Genomic DNA, 24,928 nt, shown 5'->3' with positions numbered 1-24,928 from the left:
TCCATAAGCTTTTTTTTATTTTAGTATGGGCATCCATCCTGGTAAAAAGCAAAGTTCTCAGATAAATGTAAGATGTGTGGAGAACAATGTAACATCGCCTTCCCTTCCATATCAATATCAAAGAGGTAGTGCTTGAACTATTACAATGACTGCAGACTGTGGAAAATTTGAAAGGGTATCAGCTGATATACATCAGTGTGGGTTCTGTCTGCTGAGTTTCGGGTCCAGTGTTCTTCCCTCTCAAATGAACAGAGTTAGAGTACAATCTCATGCTAGCTATTCTTTCATTTTCACCATAGCAATAAAACAAAATATCTTTGTAAAAGCCTCTGCTTTTACAGTGTCACAGAAATACAATGTACATCTTTAAAAAGTTGTATCATATTTTCGATTTCAACATAAAAAAGACCCAACCTAAAAGAAAATGTTTTTATGAAAAATGTAGGCTGCTTGCAGACAAGATTAGATGAAGCCCTTTCAGTATCTTGTATTGAGCCGGTAAGAGCTAATCAAGAAATTTCTTCTGTATTCACCTGCAATACATTTTACTAAAATATGCAGCTAGGAGTAGTGAGTGCCCTTTAATACCAAAAGAAAAGGGTGGGAAAGCCTCCTTAATTAAATCTCTTCAGGGATCCTGGATTAACTGCAGCTCTGTTTAGTTTATATCCTCCCTGTAGAAAAATGTGCAGACCCAAGACAGAAAATATTGATTTAAATGGAGATGCAGGGAAAAGGCCCTGTTGTCTTTTTTCTTCCACTTGGCGCAGTTTTTAGTTTTGATTCATTTTTGGTTACAAAGGATGAAAATCTAAATCCTTCTCTACTCCCTTTCACGCTGTGTGAAAATATTGAACCAGGACTCAGCAAACTGGATGCAGCTACTGGTGAAGAGAAGAGCACACAAAGCTGCCCTACAGACAACTGTGGCACCAGCCCTGAAACCTGTGCCAGCCTTTCAACTGTCCCTCCCTTTGTCACAGCCACCAGGGATTGCAGTAAGTCTTCAGCCCAGCATAGTCCAGTAAGAGTTGGGGAACAGCGGGACATGGTTACACCATGGTGCCACAACCAGGGAAATTTTGGAATCACCTCCCATTTGATTCAACCACTGTGAGCATAAGTAATTGTCCTGTGGAGCCAGTGCTCTGCTGCCATTGACCAGAGGAGCTGCATTTCCTGATAAACAGTCTTCCTAAGCATGGAATTAATTTTACTCAGGTGATTTTTGAAGAGAAAAATGCCTGTGTAAAGATGCCAACAGTTTAGCCCCCAAACCTGCTTATGTGAATTTAGTTTTCCTTCGTTCTAAACGTAATGGGTGACATTTCTGTGCATCCTGCCCTGATTTAAACATACATTTTGTTCATCAACAAAATCCAAGTGCAAATGGAGATGTGTGGAGCCATGCACGGTGCAGCTGCAGCAGGTCGAGGTTGTTTGTGATTGTGCATAAACTGCAGACCCCAGGGGACAAGTGCAACCCAGGCGCTCCCAAAAGGCATCTTCTGCTGATAACTTGAGTGCAGGCAATAGCATGGGCTGTGGCTGTAACCACAACCTGTACTTAAGAAAGGGAAATAAAGCATCTTGACTCAAGAGAAATCAAGGAAATACGTATTTCTGGAAACAGAAGGATTAGGGAAGAGAGTGGGGAAGGAAAAAAGTATGAAATTGGGATTTACTGTTCTGTAAACAGTTTGCACCAAGACCACAGTTCTTACCTGAAGACTCAGTGCAACCTGTAGAAGCCCAGTAGCTGCAAGAAATTCATCTACCAATTCATGTTCTCTACAGGGGATGCCATTCATCTCGAAGAGATTAGCACAGGTTTGAGAATGCATGAGAATCACCTTGAAATAATATATACGTGCAATATATATGCTGGAGGGCAGAGTTTACAATTATAATTATTTAGTCTTGTTTCTCTTCTGTGTGGTTTGCACCAAGCTGGCCCTCTATGATCACCCTTGATGAACAGGAATTCTGCTTTTCTTCTTTGAGCTCAGCAGCAGAGGTATCTGAAGGAGCCCTCTCTTCCTGAGTGAAGTAACTTCCTTGTCTCGTTGCCTGAGTTCAGAACTGAACTGAGATGCATCAAAGTCAGGTCAAGGAATCAGAAATAAGAAAACTACAGAAGCTTGGACAGCAGAAGTCAATTTTCTCAGGCTGCTGCCTTGGTTTTTTTCCTCTTTTTCCTCTTTGTTTCAAGTTTCCATGAGTATTAAATAGACTAAGAAAGACAGGAAATAAATTAGAAAAATGTACACAACACAAAGATTGGAAATAAATCCGTAAGTTAAATACCCAAGCAGATGCCTCAGCTATTTCTGTACTTGTAGTAACAGACTAGTCCTTATTTCTAATGTTGATTTTGCCTGTCTTGCCCAAAATAATAAGTAAATAGTAAGTCAGATAGTTTTGGTGTTTTTTAAATTAGATGTTTTTTAAATTAGTTAAATACAAAGCCATCATTTCTCTGCTCTTTTTTGTGAACATTCATAAGTGTCCTTCCTGTCTTTTTTTCAATGCCATTTTGACATGGGGTTTATTAAGTGTTACATCTCTTTTTAAAGCAGATTGTGGGGAGAGATTCTTGTGGGCCAGTTTGTGACCTAGGAGTAGCCTTTCCTGCAGGTTTGTTCATAACGCATTCCACTTGTTTAAGCTCTGCATAAAACTATACATGATGGCTAATAAAACATCTGCCCATGTATAAATGTTTCACTTTTCAGAATGACCTGAAGCAGGATGTGTGAGACAGTTTGCTCACTGCTAGAGGGGCACAGCTGTTTATTATTAGATGTCCTGCACATTTATGGAATACAGAGCAAACACGTATGTACACTCACATACACACACACACACACAGAGGTACAAAAGAATGAATAATTATGATAAATGGTTGCCTAAAATGGATCTTTATAATGCAGAAATAGCAACTGTTTTTACCAGGTAAAATCAATTTTCTGTGCTTGTGTCTTCTTTGCTCTTCTTGTGCTCTTTTTACTTCAGAAATATGTAATGAAATAATTAGCAACAAAGTACCATGTCTTAGAGAAAACAGAAATAAATCCAGGCTAAGGCAGATATTCTTCAGGATTTAGAGTTTTGCCCTTCTCCTGTACCAAAGGTTCTTCCTTTACTCCTCTCAGAAAAACAGCTCTCTGGCAAGAGAAGTGTATGTGCTGCTCAGGGGAGAGGTGAGAGCCTTGCTGTTCTCTCAGAGGTGGGTGCATTTTTCTGCCAGCTCATTCCAATCTGTCATTTACAAACCTACATCTGATGTGAAGAGAAAGGCGTAGACCAAATCTGTGACCTGGGGAATGTGGGTGTTTAATTTGGCAAAGCAGAAGAGTTTTACAGCAGCTGCACTCAGAGACGCTTCCTCAGGGGAAAAAAAACCAAAAAAACAAAAAAGAGAGAAGTCTCAGTCAACATAAGTGCAATGGAAGCATTAATTTGGTTAGTATAGAAATGGGTAGTGGCTCACCAGTATCTGCTGGCAGATAAATTTCTTGTATTTTTAGTTGTAAGGAAATATACCATGATTCAGCAATGCAAAAACCCAGAGAAACCCAGGGAGAAAAAGAGGTGATAGTCTTCAACAAGGGAGTGCAGAGGGGACTTGTACCTTCTACCCTCCTTCCCAAGGACCTGTCACAGATGAGGCTGACACAGGGCTTGTGACAGAGTGCCAGGCAAAACCAGAGTGCCCTGACCCCTCTCAGAGGATTCATGGTCTCTTGATGCACCACAGATACAAAGAAGTACCAGAGACAATTCTACCTGAGCATTGCCTAAGTTAATTCTGACATATTTTTGAAAATTTCTGTTTATTTTGAATCATTTTAACAAGCCCTTTTGTTGGAAGGCCATCTCACATTATAAAGCCTCTACTCTGTGTATTATAGGTCTCTTATTTGGACCAATACTCTTATTTATACTTATTTATTAATCAAGAGGCCTGACAAGCTGCTGCAAATAAAGCTGCTGCTGATTCAGCTGATTCAGTAGTTTGGTGGGAGACTCATCTGAGGATTAGATTCTATAAACAGCCTTTATGAAAGGATATATTTTTTGTCAATTAATTGGCCTGGAGAAATTTGTCATTTCAATCTGTCACTGTTGAATTTTGCTTTACTGCAATATTTTGAAATTAAGTCAAAAAGGAAAAGTGTCTATCTAATGCTTTTGGCAAGCTCTATTAATTAATAGCTTTTTGAAGTACTAAATTTCCTTGGTTTTATCTTAATTAACACTCTTAATTGACCTTCTGTGATCTCTAGTTTCTCCCAAAAGAATTAAAAAATAGACTTCTAAGTTCTTTTCTGCAATCAGATTGACATGCAATTGCTTGTGTAGACATCTTCTCTGCCTTCACAAACGTTTTTTTCATTTTATTTTTTACCACTGAAGTCCCCACTGGAAATTACAGTCCATTGAACCATAGAACTAAAATTGATTGTGCACATAAAAAATCCTGGAACAACTGAATGAAGAAAAGAACTTCCTGGAATTCTGTGCTAAAATCAGAACTCAAGTGACAACAAAACTTGTACTCAATTTGAACTCACCTGCCCTGGATCACCAAGAAAATTTTTTATGTTCTTCCATTTACCCCCAGTGACAGGAAGAATGAGTTTTTCCTTCATTTAGCCTACATCAAAGCATGGTTATAGATGTCAAACAAGATGAATTTCAGTTGCCAACATTTTAGGGTGCATTCTCTATTCCATCTTCTTTATGTCAATTTCTTATTCTTTTTTTGAAGTGGTGGAAAGTTAAAGCTGAAGAGCCCTGTCTAATTGCTTTTATTTTAAATTAAATTTTAATTAAAGCTTTATGTGTCATATATTACAACTCTAGCAATCCTAAAAGTGCATTTTACTATTTTCTTCTGAAAAATAGAATGCAAGTCTCTTTGTAACATGTTGTGAGAAACTTTAGTCAGTTCATTCTGCTGGGGTTTATGGAAGGCATTACTAAAAATGCAAATTATATGTTTTGAGACTTGAAACTTTCAAGTAACTATTAATCTTGGAGCTTACTTTTATATTCTGAGATTAAATAATGACATTTTAAGCACTTAAACCTTCACTAAGAGCAAGATAAGCAAGCATATACTTCGTTTCAAGCATTTTAACGAAGTTGATTCCACTGGTCTTTTCATGTCTTTAATGTTAAGCATATGCCTATGTACTTTTCTGAAATGGTGGATGGTATTTAGCACAATGAATTACAACCTATAACTATCATTTCTTTAAGACCACTAATAAAGTAGGAAGTATGCAAAATAAGGTTTCATTTTTAAGGTAAACAAAGTAACTTTTTGTGAGCATTGCCTTTTTATTGCTGCATGCAGCTGTAAATCATGTCTTGAAAGCAAAGCCATCTTTTTAAAAGTGTATTTTGAAAAACAGTGCATTATTTTCTCCTGAGCTGTTGAGACAATTTCCTGTCCAGATCTGGTACCCCATTAATTTTATACTATGAAAAAAAGTCTCTCTGAGCCATAGGAAACAATTTTGGGACTGTTGCACATACGTATATCACCATAGATCTGCCTGCTGTAGTTCTGCAGATGATGTTTAACAAACTCCTGTTTACTCTATTTTGGGATTAATGTCCTCCTTCCCCCAGACTTGTGTGGTTACACAGCCTTATGCTACACATAAATGGAGGATTTTTTTATTTCCTATGCGTAAAAGTTGAAATTTGAGTGCAATTACAGTAACAAGAGGAACTCTTTTTCTAATGAGTCTCAAAACCCCCTGACCAAGAAACGTGTAAAACTCTCCTGTAGAGAGGGAAATTGAGTGCACAGTGTTAGCATAATAGCAAGGGCTGAGACATTGCTTTGCACTAGAGTTTTATGGGATGATATTTTAAAAGGTATTCGGAGATTTATGGCCTTTTAGGGACAGCTGAAATTGTTTTCGCATTTCTAATATTGCTTTCATTAGAATTTTGAAAGCATGTTTATGGTATCAGATTGAATTCTAAGGTGTTACCAAATCACCCAGAATCTCCACTGCTCAAGTATATTCCCTCATATCCCTGTGTATCTTCAGAGGAAAAAATGGGATGAATATAAGTGCTTTGGTTTAAAGTATATAATCTGTATTCTGTCATGTACTTCATCTCCCAGGGAAGGTACCTGGGAACTCACTCGGCTGTTTTTATTTATCCTGCCAGTGTAGTATATAGATGAGAGGACTAAGGTCCAATGGTGTTAAAACAAGACATGAAATATTGATTAATTCTTTTTTAAAATTCCTTTTTCCTCCTGAGTATAGCAAATTTCAGATGCTGCTGTCAATATAGTGCTCTCCAATAAACCTCCATTATCGGAAGGGTCCTGATCTTCATCGTGTTCTTATAAATGGTTATTATGATTCTAAAATGCTTTGAAAGCTCAAGGCCAGTGTTTTCCTGGTGCAAGAGCAGAAAGCAAGTTAGAAGCAATGCAGCCTTTTATCATGGCAGAGTGTTATTCTGAAATAACATGAATTGGATTGGGAATTCTCCCTGCTAGACAGTAGCAGAACATTCTGGTTGAAGAGATGAAGATCCTGATGGGGCAGATAAACAGCTGTACACTTTCGTGGCTATAAAGGTGTCCAGAAAAGCAGCACAATTACAGTTGGTTTCCACCTAATGAAACCTGGGTGTTTGACACCCTGCCTTTAGTTTCCACTTGTCATTCTTCAGTTTAAGTTAGCCCTTTATTTACTATTTCCAGTATGATCTTTACAAGAACAGCTAAACAGATACTTAGCTGTTTCCCCAAGGGAAAGGATATTTCAGGAAAGTCCACACCAGCTCAACCATGAAGGAGGACAGACATGGGCAAGGAAGAGAATATTTAACTACTTTCAGTGTTCTTGGACTCAGCTCTGGGAATTGAGGCAATAGTTTTTCACTAAAAAAACCAAAGGTTTATTTAAACTGGAGTGTACTGGAGTTTCTTTAGGAACATAAAGCTCTTGGAGCTTTTCTAATATCCATAATAAAAAGTATTACACAGGGAAGGAATTGGAATCTCAGACCTTTACATGGCAGGTAATTGTCATGATCAAGGTTGTACAGCTACTTTTTCACCCATTGTCTTAAGTAGTATTTGGTTCAGCTTGAGCAAGGAAGTAACACAATCTGTGCCAAAACCACTGATTGGTGTATTGATGCAGGAGGAGGGAGGCAGGAGACTGGAGTACATTCTTGCTCTGAACCAGGAAAAAACAGCTGAGGCTGGTTCTTCTGTCTCACAGGGAGGTTGGGGCTTATAGGCTGGATAAATTGCTATAGGGTTTTTTTTTTTCCACATGAAAATTTTTTTCATACCCCAGGATGAAAATGTTTTCAGATCCACATGAAAATTTTTTTCATACCCCAAGATGAAAATGTTTTCAGATTTTGTTGGTGGCAATAACTGATTTGCACATAGGCTTACTTGGGAGTTCTTTTACAGCAAAACTGAATTGTGTGCAAACATTAGGCTGCTTTAACTTAGGATGGAGAACAGACTGCTCCCTGCCACACCCAAAAGCTAAGAGCTTACAGGTGTGGCAGAAAGCTCATATATCCCTTTCTCTCACTTACACCCAGCTCTATTAAGGTGCTCTATTAAGATGGTTTTGTGAGTTTTGTGATATCTTTCTTTGGAAATGGGGCATTTTTAAATAATTTAAAGATAATTATTTTCACTGATTTCAGTAAAAGTGAAAGCAATACATGCACAAAGCTGGACTTCAGCCAGTTCATAAGCAGTAAGGGCTGAGTGTGCTCTCGCTACTGGTGAGGTTTGAAAGCAGTGAGTCTTGCATGCCCAGATTATCTGGGTAACCCCATTGACTCCCAGTCCCCCATTGGTAACATTTGTATGAGCAGAGCCAACAGGATTTGGTTTGTGGCTTGCAATGCATGTGTTTGCTCAAACAACCAGTCTGTGAGCCAAATCCTTACACATGTAATTTTTCTCACTGGTGCAGCTTATACTTCTGGGCTGATTGAATATATCTAGTCATTTGGGCAAAGACTGTCAGTCTGGGCACTATGCTCTTGTGGTTTTCTCTCTGCTGCGGTAGCTCAAAGAATGATAACACAAAATTAGGTAAAGGGATATGCACAGAATTTTGGTTTTCAGAACCTTCTGTTAGATGGTTTTGTACCAAAATATCCTTGGAAGTTTCATTACTGTGTGAATTTTCAGGTTGAGGGTAGCCCACTGTAGATTAAGATTTTGCTTGCAGAAGAAAACAGTCCCTACTCATGTGAGCCCAACACAAATTCCAACAGTACTTTGTATTTTGGTAAACTTTATCTCATTTTATAAACTCCACTAATTGCTATCTTTCAGATGTGAAAATAAATAATTTTCTATTTTACTGGAGATGCATTATTTGACTTCAGATATTTAACGTGTTTTTTTCCCTGTGGACAATAGCTGCAGGCCCCAAGCTGAGAAGAATGAGAGCATATCTATAAATAATTCAAAGTAATTGTATGGTTTTGACAGATTGTCAAGCTGCTTAATGCCTTTTGTCCCAGGCAATAGATTTTATTTCTTTGATAAAGTGTTGATAATTTCTCATTGCAATTTGTTTTGTGTATGTTGTATTTTTACAGAGTCCAGTCAGGTTCATATCTCAGCACGGGTTGGTTCACCTTAATTTTGGCTATGGATGCCTGCTATGGAATTCACGTCTATGGGATGATAAATGACACCTACTGCAAGTAAGATCATAGAAAATTATTTTCATGCATCTACAATTCTGATGTCTTGTCAAAATTTCACAATTGATTTTAATATCATAAATCCAAAAAATGGATCAGGCAGTCACTTCCCAGTCTTTTGCATTGATGTGACACTATTGTCAGCATATTCACTCCTGATATGGCATGTGCTGTTGATAAAATAAAAACATTTACAAAATCTAATATCAGATGTCATAAGGAGCTATTTTTAATCAAAAATCTTTTGCAGTTTCTGAATTAGCTGGAAACAAAGTATGCTCATATTCTTTTGATAAAATATACTTGCTTCCGTTGCTAAAACAAATCTATAGAGGAAAAAAGCTAATACATTGTTTTCTGAATACCAAATACACCTGGAAGTGAAATAAAATGATTAGCCCAGGATAGTTACCTGAAATTACATTTCACTACCATTGAGCAGCCTACTTGAACTTTCTTGGTTATATATGGCTTGCTTTGAGTAGTAGAGGGTTCTAATTAGATAATAAAACAAGTCCTGTGAGCTTTATCGCCATAAACTGACATAAATTCTGACCAACTACTGTTGGTGACCTTACAGTGATAGTGGATTAATCCTGTGGTCAGAAGTATAACTCTAAACACAATTTTTACAAGTCCAAGTTAAATACTTTAATCTACTGTGTATGGTAGAAAAATATAAAAGGAAACTATTCCTCATTCATTCAGAAAAGCAGGAAATGAACAATGTATGGTACTAGTACATACACATCTATTTTTCTGTACCTAAGCTGGCCTGAGTCTTGCATGTAACCAGGCCAGTGCATCACGAGCTCCTAAAGTCAAGCCTTTGTGCAGATTCTCACTCCACATTCTTTGTCACTCCAGTGTGAGACTCATTGCTGGCAGAACCTAAAAAATGTCACAAACAACAGAATTTGAGTCACAGCTGTTTAATTAGGATATCTTAACATTAGAAGCTGACTTTTTAGAACTTGCAGATCTCACTGATTGAGTCATCCAGATGGAATGAACAGAATGAACATATGTTGTTCTTTGTTTATGAAAACACACAGTAGGCACCCTGGGATGAGAGGTGACAGGACTAAGGTTGTCCTCAGGGAGCTCAGCCAAGCTGGCATTGTATAGCCCTGATGTAAAACCAGTCAACAGCATGATAGCACTGTTGGCAGCAGAGAAGGATGTCCCCTTTAAGCTGTGATTCTGACTAGATTACCCACTTAAATTGGATGTTACTCTTATAACTGCCCTGTTCAGCCAGTTCAAGAACCAGTTTCAACAGCTAGGATATCCAGAGAAGACTTTGCTTGGGGAGGGAGCCTTGTGGGCTGAGTTATCACAGGTTAAACAAAATGTGCAGTGCTCATAGCAGCCAGCCCTTCAGCTTCTCACTGACTGGTAAGATCTGTGTATGCTGAGAGATACACTGAGCTTCTTCTGCCTTAGGAAAACTCCTAGAAGTTGTGATGTAATGAAAGCCCTTACATTTTAGCAAAGGAGTTCAAGTGCTGACACATGGACAGGATTTCAGATCATTCATAGAATTGTTTAGGTTGGGAAGGACCTTTAAAATCATGGAGTTCAGTCGTTAACCCAGCACTGCCAAGTCTGCACTAAACTGTCCCAAGTGCCACATTTGCACGTTTTTTAAATACATCCAGGGCTGGTGAGTCAAGCACTTCCCTGGGCAGCCTGTTCCAGTGCTTGACAACGTTTTTGGTGAAGAAATTTTTCCAAATATCCAGTTTGAACCTCCAGTGGTGCAATTTGAAGCAATTTCCTCATGTCCTGTCACTTGTTCCTTGGGAGAAGAGACCAACCCTCTCCTCATTACAACTTCCCTTCAAGCAGCTGTAAAGAGTAAGGTCCCTCCAGAGCTTCCTTTTCTCCAGGATGAAGACTCCCAGCTCCCTCAGTCATTCCTCATGAGAGTTGTGCTTCAGACCCTTCACTGGCTCTATTGTCCTTCTCTGCACTCACTCCAGCGCCTCAGTGTGTGTTTTGTAGTGAGAGACACAAAACTGAACACGGGATTTGAGGTGTGGCCTCAGCAATGCTGAGAACAGGGCACAGTCACTGCCCTGCTCCTGCTGGCCACACTATTGCTGATCCAAGCCAGGATGCTTGTATCTTGTATTCAGGTGTATTATAGATTTATGTTTTTCTTGAGGACAGTACTGAAGTATATCTTTCTTCTCCCTAGGTCAGAAGGCTTTCGCAAAGTTCCCTACCACTATTACGAGCCAGGAAGAGACGAGTGTGAGGAATACTTTCTCCATGAAAATGCTCCATATGGAGGCCACAGGTTTATCACAGAAAAGAAAGTATTTGCTAAGTGGGCCAAGAAGCACACAATAATATTTACACATCCCAACTGGACGGTGTCTTGATACTGGTTTACTTAACTCTCTCTTAACAGCATATTACAAAAATGTCTCAGTTTACAATAGTTTTGCTTACATCTGGCTGGCCTTTCTCAGCCTAGGTAACACTAAACTAAAAACCAGAAGACAAAGAGGGTGTGGTTCAGCTGTTAAGCAAAATTAATCATCTGTGGAAGGCAGACACATTGTTTGTTATTTCTTAGGGTTTTAATCCACACTATGCACTTTATACTTTAACTGGATTTTACTTCAAGGCAGGAGCAGTTAAAGACAGATGAGATTTCCTGTATGTACAGGTGCACACAGAGAGCATGGTGGTCCTTTGGAAATTGTCCATCATCTCAGATATTTAAAATTATTATTTGTAGCTCATTTGCTGTACTAAAGCACTAGTTCCATTTGTGGTATCAGTAGAAATTTTCAACAAGAGAAATGTGAGGAAAAATACAGACCTCCAAGGTCCAGGAGTGAGTAAATAAAAAAAAAACCAACACCTGAATATATTGATACACAGTATATTGTGAGCACTTGCATATATGGTAAAATTAGAGATGAGCTAAGCATGGTTCTTGAACTGTACTCAACTCTTGAATGAGAAGATATTACCTACTCAAGACTCCTGATTAATTAATAACTTCTGATATGCAGCTTCCTTCCACCTTGGTCAGTCTGCACCATCTGGGACTGTGTATTTTGTGCTTTTTGAAGCTGTTGTCCCACACTTCAGCTCCAGCAGAATGGCATTTGGCAAAGATTGTGTTTTGCAGCCCATGATGAACCTTTGGCTGTTGTACCAAGCCTGCTGTCAGTACCCAAGCTGGTGAGTGTAAAGTTGTCTCATTAATATCTCCATTTACTCCAGTTGTGCGTTTGACTTGCTCCAACATCCAAATAACAGTATTTTGACAGTATTTCCCATGCAGCCATCATAATTTATTTTACATCTCCAGTTTCTCCATCTTTAAAAACAAGGATAGTGTCTATCTACCTCACGAGAGAGTTGTGAGGACTAATTTAATTTAATTTAAAGCACTTTCCTGATGCAGAATGCTCCAGATCATTTATTCTTAACACAAAAACAATGGTACCTGTCATTTATTCTTGTCTGTTGGGTATTTGAAGAAAGTGACAACGTGTCTGGCTCTGATGGCAAATTGTTCTGTGCATCCGCTTTCCTACTGAGGATAATTTGTAATACTGAGTTCTATCAGCTTGCATTGCTTCAGATGATGTTGAAAGAACTCCCCATCTCACAGTATTATCTGCACATTAAAAGGCAGTTCAAGAATCTTAAAATATACTCATCTCTAGTTTAAGTATGTATTTCTAAGCTTACTGTCATGGAAAGTTTTCAACTGCAGCAGACTCATTTGTATGATGACCATAATTCAAATACACATGTGAGTTTTATTTAAACTGTACTTAAACTAATGCTTTAATTTTAGAAGGTGTCCTATGAATATTTTAACATCGAGAATGTCAGATTCAACACTGTAATAGCCAATACTTTGAACACTTGAAGGAATTATGTGTGGAACATGTCACACAGGGTTTACTCACACTACTTAAACATTAACCGACAGGAAACTTTGTATGCTTTTGTAAATCAAGAAAAGGGGAAAGTAAAAAACTATTTTTACATGTAAGTATTTGTATACTGACTATTTCCTATTGTATATTTGTATATATAAATCTATATTTTATATGTTCATTGCATATATATTCTCTCATCAACTGCTCCAACTCATAGGATGGGAGGAAATCAGTATTCCTCCTCCCGATCATTGGTTTCTTGTTCCTGTTGGTAGGTGATTCCAGGGTATCATCTGTGTTGCTCCTTCTATTTTCTACCATAAATGCAGCTCTCTGATTTTATTTTTTTATATAGCTCAGCCTTCACTGCTTTCTTTAGTACTCTAAGTATTCATTCTGGTTGTCAGACAAAGGCTGGGGCCATGCTTATGATCCTGGATAAACATCTGTATTCAAACACAGGCTTTGTCCCAGATTTCTGGCATGACTTTATGTCTCACCTTCCTGTTTAGAAAAGAAGAACAATAGTATTTTCCTACTCCCTTTCTTGACTTTCTTGAGATGTTGAGATGAGTATTCCCATTTTCAACTTATTTGTATAACACTTTGAAGAAAAGGTGTCCTAAGTGTCTGAAGCTTACAGGCAATGCTGTGACATACAAGTAATTAAAAGTGGCTGTTTCTTGTTCCTGGAGTTTAAATCAGTTTTATGCTGATACAACATGGGATGAAATCAAAAGGGGAAAAAGGGTCATGGTTGGAAGAAGAGCTGTAGTAGAAAAACCAGATTTATCACCATGCATCTGTTCAGTTCACATAGGTGTCTGGATATATAGAAAGGTAATAAAAAATTGTAAGGCAGGATTTGAAAAATTCAGGACATACAGAATTAGGGAGAATGTTCCACACAGATTTTACAGGGCAGCCTGGGAAACCCGGTCATTCCCTTGAGGGAAGAACATCAGCCAATTGAACTTGTATTTAGAAGGTTTCTGAGTTAATAGAAAACTGCTATGAAAGTGCTGCACATGGAATTTGTTTGGACTGGACAGACTTCCATGAAAATGTCCTCATGAAGCAGAGTGTTTGTCCCCCTGAGTGTTTCTCCCCAGTGAGCATAAGGATTCTGCCTGAGTTTGTTCACCTGGTTTCTAAGCTTGAGAAAGTTTTTAAGATGATTAATACTTGCCAATTCACCATAAACGTGTTGTAAAATATGTGCTTCGTTCTGAAGCTCTTTGAAGAATGCTTGCATGCTGCATGAAACATTATCACAAAGAATAGCTAAGGAAAATACAGCTCTGAGAAGATCTAAATGTACACAAAATTGAGAACACAATTAGAGTTTGGGTGTCACAGAGCAATGTAAAGGTGTTACTCTCTGCCTGGATTTGCACTTAGAGCAGATCCACATTAGAAACATTGCAGCAGGCTTCATTCATACTATAAAAAAATGAACATCAGTTCCCTTATCTAAATGAGCCTGTCTTTGGCATAAGTTAAATGCATATTTACATGAATTTTATTATATGAGTAAGTAACTGTGACCACTGTGTTAAAGATGATTCTACAAAGAAATTACTTGGTTTAAACCTGTTAAAAACCAGCTGTGGTACTAAAGAAAGAATGTCAGTACTTGGATGTGTGTAAGGAATCTTGGTGGTTCACCTTCTGAGAGCAGTTAAGAAATCAGCTGAGAATCACTTATTAATTCTTTAAGATAAAACTACTACAGTTTACCTGAATGTAATCATATCCTAATTGCTTATTCATTCAAGCAGTCCTCTTTTAATCAACTACTCATGAGTATAAAACAAGCAGGGAGTTTACCTGAGGATTTCAAAATGCATTTTCATGTTGCTGCTAAGAGAGGAATGCTCAAAAATAGTTTGGCCTCCTTTTTTTGCCATCAGTGAGCTGAGTAGTCATCAAAAGTTTGTTCTAAAAGGTAGGGGGCATTTAAATACACTTTTTTTAAAAAGAGGGGAAGGCATAGAAAAGGCATAAATGGCTTGGTTTTAATAAACATTTAAATGTAAATATACTTTATGTTTTATGTTGCATTACCTTCTGACTTTTTGTTTTCAAAGTAGAAAGTTTTAAATAGGAGCAGAACATTTCATTAAAAAATATCTTTTTGACTGGCTAATTACTATGCATAGATAATTGACTGAATAAAATAGTGTTGCTTTTTCTTTCCAAACTGACATAACAGGCATCATCCCAACCTTTTCATCCCTATTAGATGTCCAGATCACATCCTTCTGCTTATACCAAGGCCTCTTCTCAGAAAGAAAAAAATTAGTTTATATATCCAGCCAAATTCCCTTTCCATCTGGGCTGGGAGGCTCCATCTGCAGACTGCTCCTATCAGTTACATCAGTAAATGGGGAGGACTTATGGAGAGCTCTACTTAGGAGCAGATGGTGTTCCAACTTCTAAAAAATGCCCCTAAAGTGCTTTAGGCAAGGAGTACCCATTGATCTCTCTTGGAAATACTTTACTAAAGTGTTCTCTTTCTTCAAATGCCTTTAGCTCCTGTGTAGAATAATTGTCCTACTCTCTCGAGTAGGAATTATCAGCAGTGGGAAAGCCATGCCCTTTACAGGAAAAAATGGAGGCAAATTCTCTGTTGTTAAATATTTGCACATAAACACTACCAGGGATGAAGAAGTCAGCCTGAAAGAAGTTATCTGAACACTCACTGATTTAGAAATCTCTGAGGACTCTCTTCAAAACTAATGGAAGAGGCTTTGGCAAGTTCATGAATACAGCACATACCCCAGTAAAATCCTTGCCCTGCTGGGTGCCAAGGTACCAGTGTTTTGTCTGGGAAGTACCAAAGCACAAAATGCTTTGCAGAATTGATAAAGAGAAGCTCATCCAACTCTTGGAGGGCTGATGCTCATGGTCTTCCATTATTCACCTGCTAATGGGCTGGACTGAAGTAGCACTCCACACAGAGATAGCTGGCAGCAGAGCACAGATGCTCCACCAGAAGACATGACCAGGTAAGTAAGAATTAAGTAATCCCTTGTGAATTATACCTGGATGATGCTCTTAGTGAGCAGAAAATCAGAAACATGTTACATATTGATGCTTAGAATTTGCTGTCATTTTTTCTGCATGTATGTCAGAAATAGTTGTGCTGAAGTGAGCCTGGGGTGTGTTCGTGATGAACCTTAGAGTACCCACAAGAGTGAACCTTGGTGCTCACACAGGAGCTGTCTGTGGGCATTGTGATGTACTGTGAGCAACAGTCATATATTTACTGAAAAAAAGGCCTGTTTTTCCTGACTATATTTAGTTCCTTTGGGGAGGAAACATTTCATTTTCAACAGATGTGTTTCATTCTGTTCCTTCTTTCCTGAGAGGATGCACAGGAATGAAACTTAACCATAAAGGAGTGAAGCCAGCCACCAGATTGATTTATATTTTTCTGGCTATTGCTGTGATGTGTATAGCTAAAGTCATAGGGAAGGGGGAAGCTTTTTGTAAACCTTGTCTAGCATAATCTGCAGAAGATTGTGTGTCTGTTCTGGATTAGAGTCTCCTAGGCAAACCCTCTAAAAGGGGCTGAAGGAGAAAGAAAAGGTCTCCTCCATGGAAAGACAGGACTTCTGTGGAAGCCATACTAACACGTGTGGCTGCTCCCCCAGCTTTTGTAGGTCCCCACCCAGCTGCAGCTTTGGGCTCTTTCCAGCCCCAGTGGAGAAGAATTCTCCATCTGACCTAGGCAGCCTGTGATCCGCCCAAAGCCTGCCCATCCTCCCCTTCTGTGGAGCAGCCAAGTGCTGGATGTGCCCTGGGGCTGCAGGGACACAGCAGGGACACACTCCCCAGGCAGCAGCGGGATTTGCTTGGGGCACAGTCTCACCTCAGGTGCTGAACTCTGTTTCCTGGAATAAGATAGGAAAGATATCACTGGTTCTGTTATTGTTTGTGTTATAAACTCACAAAGAGTTACTGTTCCATGGGTGTCTTAAACAGCTGATTTCATGTCTTTTTTTGCATTGCTTGCTGCTATTTCTGGGAATTCCTCAAAATATGTAGCTGTCAACATCTGCCACTGCTGTTCTAATTTACTGGAAAGAGACTGTAAACTTGAACTAATGCATGTTCTTACCATGTATTATGCATGATAGCATGTTACACATTTTATTCTCCTCTATAATAAATAATGTAAGTTTTGTGTAAACTTAGTTCAAGCAGCAGAAGTAGTACTTTTTCTCATATCATGTGTTGCTCAGAGCACTTTGCTGGAGCTCTGTAAATGCCATTAGCAGCTGGCAGCAAATAAATCATTGAAACCAGGAAATAATTACTAAATTTGACATTTTTCACTGAAATATCAGAAATAGTTCAGCTTGCTTTAGTGAACCTACTCTGGCACTCACAATCACAATTCTGTGTTCTGTTCTAAGGAAGTCTCACATCCCAAGTGTAACTTGGGAATTACTTTTTTGACACAGATGTTGTTAAGAGGTTAGGAGGGCAGTGATCCTAAAGGTTTTTTTTATTTACAGGAGTATCTTTTTAATGGGAATTGAACATGTAGAAGATTGGCTAAGGTGCCTGCAGAGTTTTTAATAATTTTGCTACTGAAAATAATATTTCTGAAGATGGTTGAAGGAAAATCAAATTGTGTGCTCACTGCTCTTTTGGCTGATCACCTGCACCCCCTCATACACAGACACTGCAAACACATTGAGTGTCTGCAAACACAGTGGGTGTCTGTAGGGAAGGTCCCTTTTTTGTCAGGTAGGGGCAAGTAAGAACAACCAAGACTAATCTACATGGTAAATACAGCTTATAGTACTTGTTGATGTTTGTTCTGTATATTTCCAAACCCTATGTCTGTGTTAGCAAAGAATTAGCTTAGCTGGATGGGATCTGTAGCCTGAAACTGTTGGTGCTAAGGACCTGATCTCCACACTTATCTTTAGTTTAATCCCAGGGGCTGGATGCCACTAGTGATTGGAGCACATCCTTTGCTTCCATCCAGAAGGAATCTGGTGCACATGCTCAGGAACTTTCCATCATGCAAACTAAAGCTCATTAAGTGAGACCACTGTACTGCACTGTCCCACAGGAAAGTGGAATTCCTGCTAGACCATCTTATAACTCAGGCTTTGCAAGGGTATTTTTTTCCATGGGTATTTTTCTTTCAAATTTGAGATCTGATTCCTCCTGTCAGACCATGGGAATCAAGGACTCCTGATTCTTCCTAAATTTACCATCCAAATGTGCTCCATAAATCAGGAGTGTGATATAGGACAAAGTGATCCAATATGGGTACAGCATGGTAAGTGCTTTGTTTGATGAGGAGTTAATGTGATTCTGCTCGTGGATGTAATTTTATCCTGAACATGCTGGGTGCTTGCTAATGCATGTATTGTTTTTATATACTGCAAGACACATAAAAATTCCCTTAATCATTTTCCCAGGGTAATTTTGTTCTTGTGGCCTTCCAGTTGTATCTGTATATGTGTGCATATATGCATTTATATACAGTGTGCAAGCATTCTTCTGTTCTTACAAAGTTGCTACTATATGCTGCTAACATAAACTTTTTTAGGTGGTTCATGTTACACAATGTGTTACTTGTATTCTTTGGTTGCCTTTTGTAATGCTGACAAGTGTATTGATAGCAGATACCATTGTAGACTAAGAAAAACTTTCATACCGTTTATACTTAACTTTGTATGTTTTGCCGTGTGTTTTTTGCTATATGTTACTTCGTTTTTGCTCCCATTTGGAGAATGTGCTTCTGTGTATTTGCAAAATTGTGCCTGGATTATTTTAAAACGTAAATAAATGTATACAATTTTCCAATTGTCTGCCATAATTTATGCATGATTCTGTGCAAAACACTTTTATTCTTGTTTATGTATACGCCACTATAATAATATCTGTCAGTTCACTGAACCCAAGGAAACAAAGATCTTTTTTCTCTAAGTGTCGGAATAAATAATATAATATATATATATTATATATGTATTTATAAAATCATTATAAATATAAATCAGCTATACACACTTTAAAGACATTTTAAGGCATCTGCCCTATGAATATTCAGTAATGCTGGGTAAACTCAGCCACAAAACCTACACTTGCAATAACTCATGATTGTATTTCTGTATGTTAAAACATATTGCAGGCACAAATTCAGGTTCTGGAAAAGGTCCACTGGGTCCTGGTCATAAAGGGCACGTCCTTGCCAGAGCGTCAATGTCTTGGGGTGAAGCCACTGGAACCTCAGGAGTGGACACTGAGCACATGCTTGAGAGCTGTGTAAGTTAGAACGTGGGGGAGAGATCATATTTCAGTAAAAGGTGCAACCCTCTGCTTGCTTATAGGAGTGTGAAAGGGACCTACATAACTTTTGTTCCCCAGTGGACCCCATGGTGCTAAGGAAGGAAAGGAACTAGAACTCATTCAGCCTCTGGTCTCTAGCTTTGCTATTTTCCTGTTCCCAGCTAAGAACATGATTAACAAGCAACAGCTTTGATCTGTAAATCTTGACTTGGTTTGTATGTGCTGAAGTAAACATATGTAGAGTAGCTGGGTTTGTGAAAGGACTGGAGATTCTGGGTTTATCTGTCAGCACTGGCATATGTAATGCAGCAGCTGTTAGCACCTAATTTTGGGCCAGATTCTGGTATATACCACTTAGAACTGGGCTATATTTCGTCAGCTACCAGGAAATGAAAAAAGTATTTCTGTGATAAGGATAAGACTAAATAAAGGGAAGAAATGCTTTTCACATGCTCAGTTTTGAGGGTCCTTCAAGTCTGATATGCTGCCAAGGGGCTTGTTAAGAATTTGTGTGTTACTTTTTCAGGCATACTCTCTGCATTAACCGTAATGTTCACTTCAGAACTATTACAGTGTGAGCTCTGAATGCATATTAGTAGGATGATGTAATATGGATTCATTTCATACTTTTTTCCATGCAGGATGGTTGGATATATTACTCTTGAAGTTCATCCAGACATGATAGTAGTGACATGGAATGTGAATGTGAGTTTACTGTTTGTCATAGGAGCAGATAATCAAGTCAAAAAATAGTTTAATTGTTGAATTAGCCCTCTTAGAGCTTTCAAAACCACATAGAACGGCCAGCTAAATTCCTGAAGCTTTTGCTCCTGTGGCTTTACATTTGGATCTTATTTTATTAGTTTACACCAGATTGCCCAGTAATACTTTGTCAACAGTCTCAGTGATATTTTCTTTTTATTATCGATTTCTTCCATAATGACTGAGTCTTCTGTGAACCTTTGTGTTTTCCTCTAAATTACTGATAAAATTGTGAACTAGTGTATGCCCAGAAAGCTATCCCAGCAGAATACCTATTCTATGATCATTCCCCATTTAAATTGCCATTTTGAAATGTCAGTTAACCAGTTTTCCATTCCTTTAATGTGAGACGTGTCAATTTTGTATTATCATGTTTTCTTAACTCAAATGTCATGCATACCACATCAAATGTCATATAGAATCCAAGTGTATCAACAGTGTTGTCTTTCACTTGTACTCACAATTGGAAAAAAAGCCAGCAAATGTGTTTGACAGTATCTGTTTTCCATATTGCACTCAGATTGGCATTTAGCATATTTCCCCTCTTTAATTAGTTAGTAATTGAGTCCCTTGTCAGCCATTCCATTACTTTACTCCAGATCAATTTTAGACTGACAGGACTGTAATTATCTAGGTCATTAAGTTTATCCTTCTTAAATATTAACACAACATACGTTTTCTTTGAGCTTTCTGGAACCTTCCCAATTGTTCCAAGACTCAGCAAAAAGCAGTAATAATAATTCTGGAGATTCTGCAGTCAGCTCTTGAAAAATTCGTGGATACAAGTTACTTGAAGTTTCCTACACAAGTGTTTCTTATTTTTCTTACTTTAGTAGCTTCCATTTAATTTTTTCCTTTTTTTTTTCTCGTTGTTGCCTGGTAGTTTATCATCTTCATAGAGTATCATCAATTGTCTGTCTTTTCCTTAAATACTGAACACAAATATTGAACACTTCTTTCTTGTCTTCATTACTCTTAACAAATCTTCCACTTCAATCTGATAAAGAATGGTACCATTGTCAGGATTCCTAATTATTTTGAAAAATATTGTCCTTAATTCTCTGGACATAAATTTCTCCTTACAACTTGGCTACACTTACTGGAGGAATTAGTTCTTAGTTCTACTTTATATTCAGTGTTATTAACCTTCTTTTTTCATTTAATTGATTTACAATTAAGTAGAGGTTTTCATTAACCCTTTGATCTAGGTAATTTTTGAACACATACAACCTTCTTTCGTAATTTTTCAGCTAATAAACATTTGCATTTACCAATTATTGAACTGTTTTCTCTCTGAGCTGATTCTCCTTTTCCATAATTTTCAGGTTGATAAAAAGACTGCACCATCCATATAACTCTGGGCTTTATTCTCTTTCTGCCCAGAAAAGTTATCATCATAACCACTAATATTAATTTACTTCTCTGACCAAATGCCTCTGATATTTTTTCATTATTTCTGAGATGCTGTCTGACACAAAATCCTCATTCTTGGAGAGTTGTCCATTTTGGCTTAAGAAACATTCATATAGAATGTTCAGTAATTCAGCAGAGGTACTGGCATCATGAAACTTCAGGCAGATGTTGGGCAGGCTGCAGTCTCAGATGATTATGCAGCCTTTTTGCTCCTGCACATTACAGAAGGTGCAAAGGCATCCAGTCTTCCTGCTGTCTTCTATGATTTGGTGATTTGCAGACAGCAGCTACTATCCCATCTAGTGTTTTATCTGTTAGAGTATTGATCCATTGCATTCACATCATTTGCTTCTGAGCTGCCAGTGTCCTGAAAACAGACTGTGGCTCTTTTACTGTGAAGTGCCACTCTTCTTCTCCCTCTCTCTACTTGATCTTTCCAAAAATAGGTTATAACCATTGATTTTAATGTTTCAGTTAAGCAGTTCTTCCCATGTAATTTCAATAATACCTGCTACACTGAATTTATAAATATGTAATTTTAATTACTTTCACTTTTTTACCCAGACTATCTGGTATTGTTTTATAGAAAAACTACTGGTTTTGCATTCTTCATGAATTTTGCTTTTGTCATCTTAATTTCATCCTGAAAGACTAGGTTTTTTGGTTGGATTGGGGGTTTTTTTAAATCAATTCCTCTTTTAGTACTTATTTTTAGCCTCTTTCCTAGCAGGCTGTTTGCCTTTCTACAGAACAGGAGACCACCTAAATGGTGCCATCTTTTCACCTGCATCAAAAGACAGATGCACCATCTTCAGAATCTTTTTTTCCTGTCTTACTTCATTCACCAGCCAAGGATAATATCCTGGAGTATCGCACAGACATTCTTCTTCCTAAGCAATGTCTGGGGTTCCCTGGCCTTGTCTGAGATCTGTGAGACAATCCCTATGCAGCAGAGCCACTGATGCATACAGTCTTTCCAGTCATCTTTAATCTCCAGCCTTTTCCCCAAATTGGTTGTGCTACACATGATCCCTAACTGTCCTTTTTTGAAAAACACTTCTGCCTCTGGAGAATTCTGGAATTTGGGTGTGTGTGAGCTGGAGATGGAGGGAAGCTGTCTGTTCAAAGGGAAGTGTAGGCTGTGCTAACACATCTGCTCGAGCCCTTCTGTTTGTTGTTCACAGAGTAACCAGACCTCTGGGGGCTGCTCAGTCCCTGGGCTAGCAGCTCTCATCTCTCCTCAGGACTGGCAGAATTTGGGAACTAGAGAGTCTGGGTTCTGAGACTGTGTAAAGTGAGCAAAGGAACTGTCAAAAAAAGAAACATTAAGATTTGGCTTGTTTTGTCATAAAATTGATCTAAATCTGCATCTTTGTATGGGGGATTTAAATCGCAATCAGCTGGCACTCTTCACTGGCAAAAGGAAAACATTCTGCCAGAGAATTTGTGATTAACTCTTCTCCTGTCCAGAGGAGAGCTATCTAAATTAATTGTCTTTGACAGGTGAGGTCTGTCCTCATTTTGGTACAGGAGATAAGGTACTGGTTACGACACAACTGGGTAGATTTGCACAGCTTTTTAATTACAACAAAAGCACTTATCACAAATGTCTTGTAAACTGAATGTCAACAGTGCTTGGATTGCAGCTGCCTGGCCTTGGGGTTTGACAGCTTCCCTCTTTAGTACATGATGAAACATTATCCTGCATTCTGTGATCAACTTTGCCTTCAACCTGTTTTTATAGTGCCTTACAGTTCATCAAGCCCTACTGCATAGGCCTTAAAATAAGGCAAATCAGATCAGGTGGGTCTCACATTGCCTTTTTTGTCAGCACTCTAGAAAAGATGCTCAGTTCATTGATGTGACACACTCCAAGCTGCATTCTTCATCATCTTAGTGCCCTGATTGATGAAAGACACTTGATGTATGGTGATGTCACCGAGTAAAAAGTCTGATTGCTGCTTTGTCCTGTGTATGAGTTCTGCAGAACTAGGAAAGGAGCTAAGCAAATGCTTTCCCTGAACATACTGTATACAAACCAAAAATCTTCCAGCACCTATTTTGCAGGATAAATCCACATGGTACAGTACAAGCCCCATGCCATGCAGAGATAATCCTCCTGGTTCTGAATGAACAAAATGTGCCTGCATACAAATGGCAAACCATTTGTTATGTTTTTGCAACGAAAAACATGAAAAAAATCTGTCAGAGCACAGCCTTGCAGCTCCTGGTTTCTCTGGCCTGTGCTGGGAACAGGCAGGTTGAGTTACTTGGAATTGTGAATCACTTGATATTGTGTTGATTAATTCACACACTCACATACACACACAAAATGGCATGGTAAAAATGTCATACACTACAAGATCAAGTCACTGTCATGTACTTTTTTTCTACAAGTGTTGTGGATGGAAGGGGAGATGGCAGAGTTTATACTCACACAACTGGCTGAAAGCTTTATACAGTAAGCACCCTGTGAACATCAAGAGATTGTGAAGGGAATTATTATGAACACTATAATGATTTTAGTTTTTGTTATTTCTTCATGCTATCTTGAAAGATCAGTTATTTTCATCAGCACCTCAAAGATTCTTCCCCAAAAAAGTACAAAGCAGACTGACAAAGAGTTTCTGAAAGTGGTTTCTATTGCATAGAAAAAAAGAAGCAGTGGGAATTTAAGAAGGGCAGAGAAATAGTGAATATTTAAACTAAGGACATTGAGACCTAAAATTCCAGCACTTTATGTACTGCTCACTGGTATCAATGGGAGAACATACTTAAAGCTTAGTACAGGATTCAGGGATTCTTTCATATCTGCAAATGACACAGAAAAAAAAAGAGGCCAGTCTTTTTCTAGTGTGAAGCCTTTGTTTTATCTTTCATGATACTTGAAATGGCAACCAGCTTTAGTGATGGTTCAAGTGTCAGAATTCACTTTCCCCCCCTCCAAAAGAGGATGAGGGAGTCAAACTGCACCATTTTTTTAAGGGCAGCCTTGCAGTCCTTGGGAGTTTTAAAATGTGGAAAATACTGTATTCCTTTGAGTGTATCAGTGGTGAATGGGATAATTTAACAGCACCTTCCCCTCTCAAGTATTTCTTTTCTTGAATAGATTGTTATACAGGAAGGGTTGAGGATACAAAACTTGAATCATGAAAGCATGTGTATATGCTGAAGAGATATTACAATGAATTATAAGCTCTGGTAATAGTTTAGAATCCAAAGGGCTGGTGACCTTTGCTTTTAAAAACATGCTTAAATGTTATCATTCTACAGCACCGTCTTCTCCACTCTATCTTCTAAATGCTTTTGGACACACAGACCATGGGATTAATTATATACTGCAAGCAACAATTCATGAATATTTAACACACTTATTTATACTTAATGAATAAATTTGCATTTTGACAGTGTTATTTAATGTGGTTTAAGGAAAAACTGCTCATTACCTTTCAATTTTGTAGATTAGGAGAATGTAATTGGAATGATAAGGTAGGAGAGAGGCTGCATGATTGTTTCACACGGTTTGTTCCCACAGGTTTTTTGATCACAACGGCTCCGTTTGGTTTGTTCGGGGGAAGTTTGCCCGTCTCGGTTACTTCATCCCGCTCCCTTCGGAGCAGCGAGGGCTGAGCTGGGAGGCAGCCCGGCCGGTCAGAGGGCTCTGGGCAGGGCATTCCCGGACTGAGAGCCGAGGGACCCTGCGCTGGGCTGAGTTGGGAGGCAGCCCGGGCCGGTCAGAGGGCTCTGGGCAGGGCATTCCCGGACCGAGAGCCGAGGGACCC

General features: G+C 38.5%; 1 protein-coding gene across 2 annotated transcripts in view; it reads left to right on the top strand.

Annotated features, from left to right (window-relative positions):
• ST6GALNAC3 (ST6 N-acetylgalactosaminide alpha-2,6-sialyltransferase 3) overlaps positions 1–18,488 on the top strand; it is a 213,547-nt gene extending 195,059 nt beyond the window's left edge. For both annotated transcript variants that reach the window (XM_005423090.2, XM_031058662.1), the window contains exons 4-5: positions 8,629–8,736; positions 10,940–18,488. In XM_005423090.2, the coding sequence (XP_005423147.1) occupies positions 8,629–8,736; positions 10,940–11,126 (295 nt within the window). In that variant the 3' untranslated portion in view covers positions 11,127–18,488. The remainder of the gene's footprint in view (positions 1–8,628; positions 8,737–10,939) is intronic.
• Positions 18,489–24,928: the final 6,440 nt, after the last annotated feature.

This window comes from Geospiza fortis, unplaced genomic scaffold (assembly GCF_000277835.1).
Source record: "Geospiza fortis unplaced genomic scaffold, GeoFor_1.0 scaffold333, whole genome shotgun sequence".
Lineage (NCBI taxonomy): Eukaryota > Metazoa > Chordata > Aves > Passeriformes > Thraupidae > Geospiza > Geospiza fortis.
This window is presented reverse-complemented; position numbering and strand designations above follow the sequence as displayed.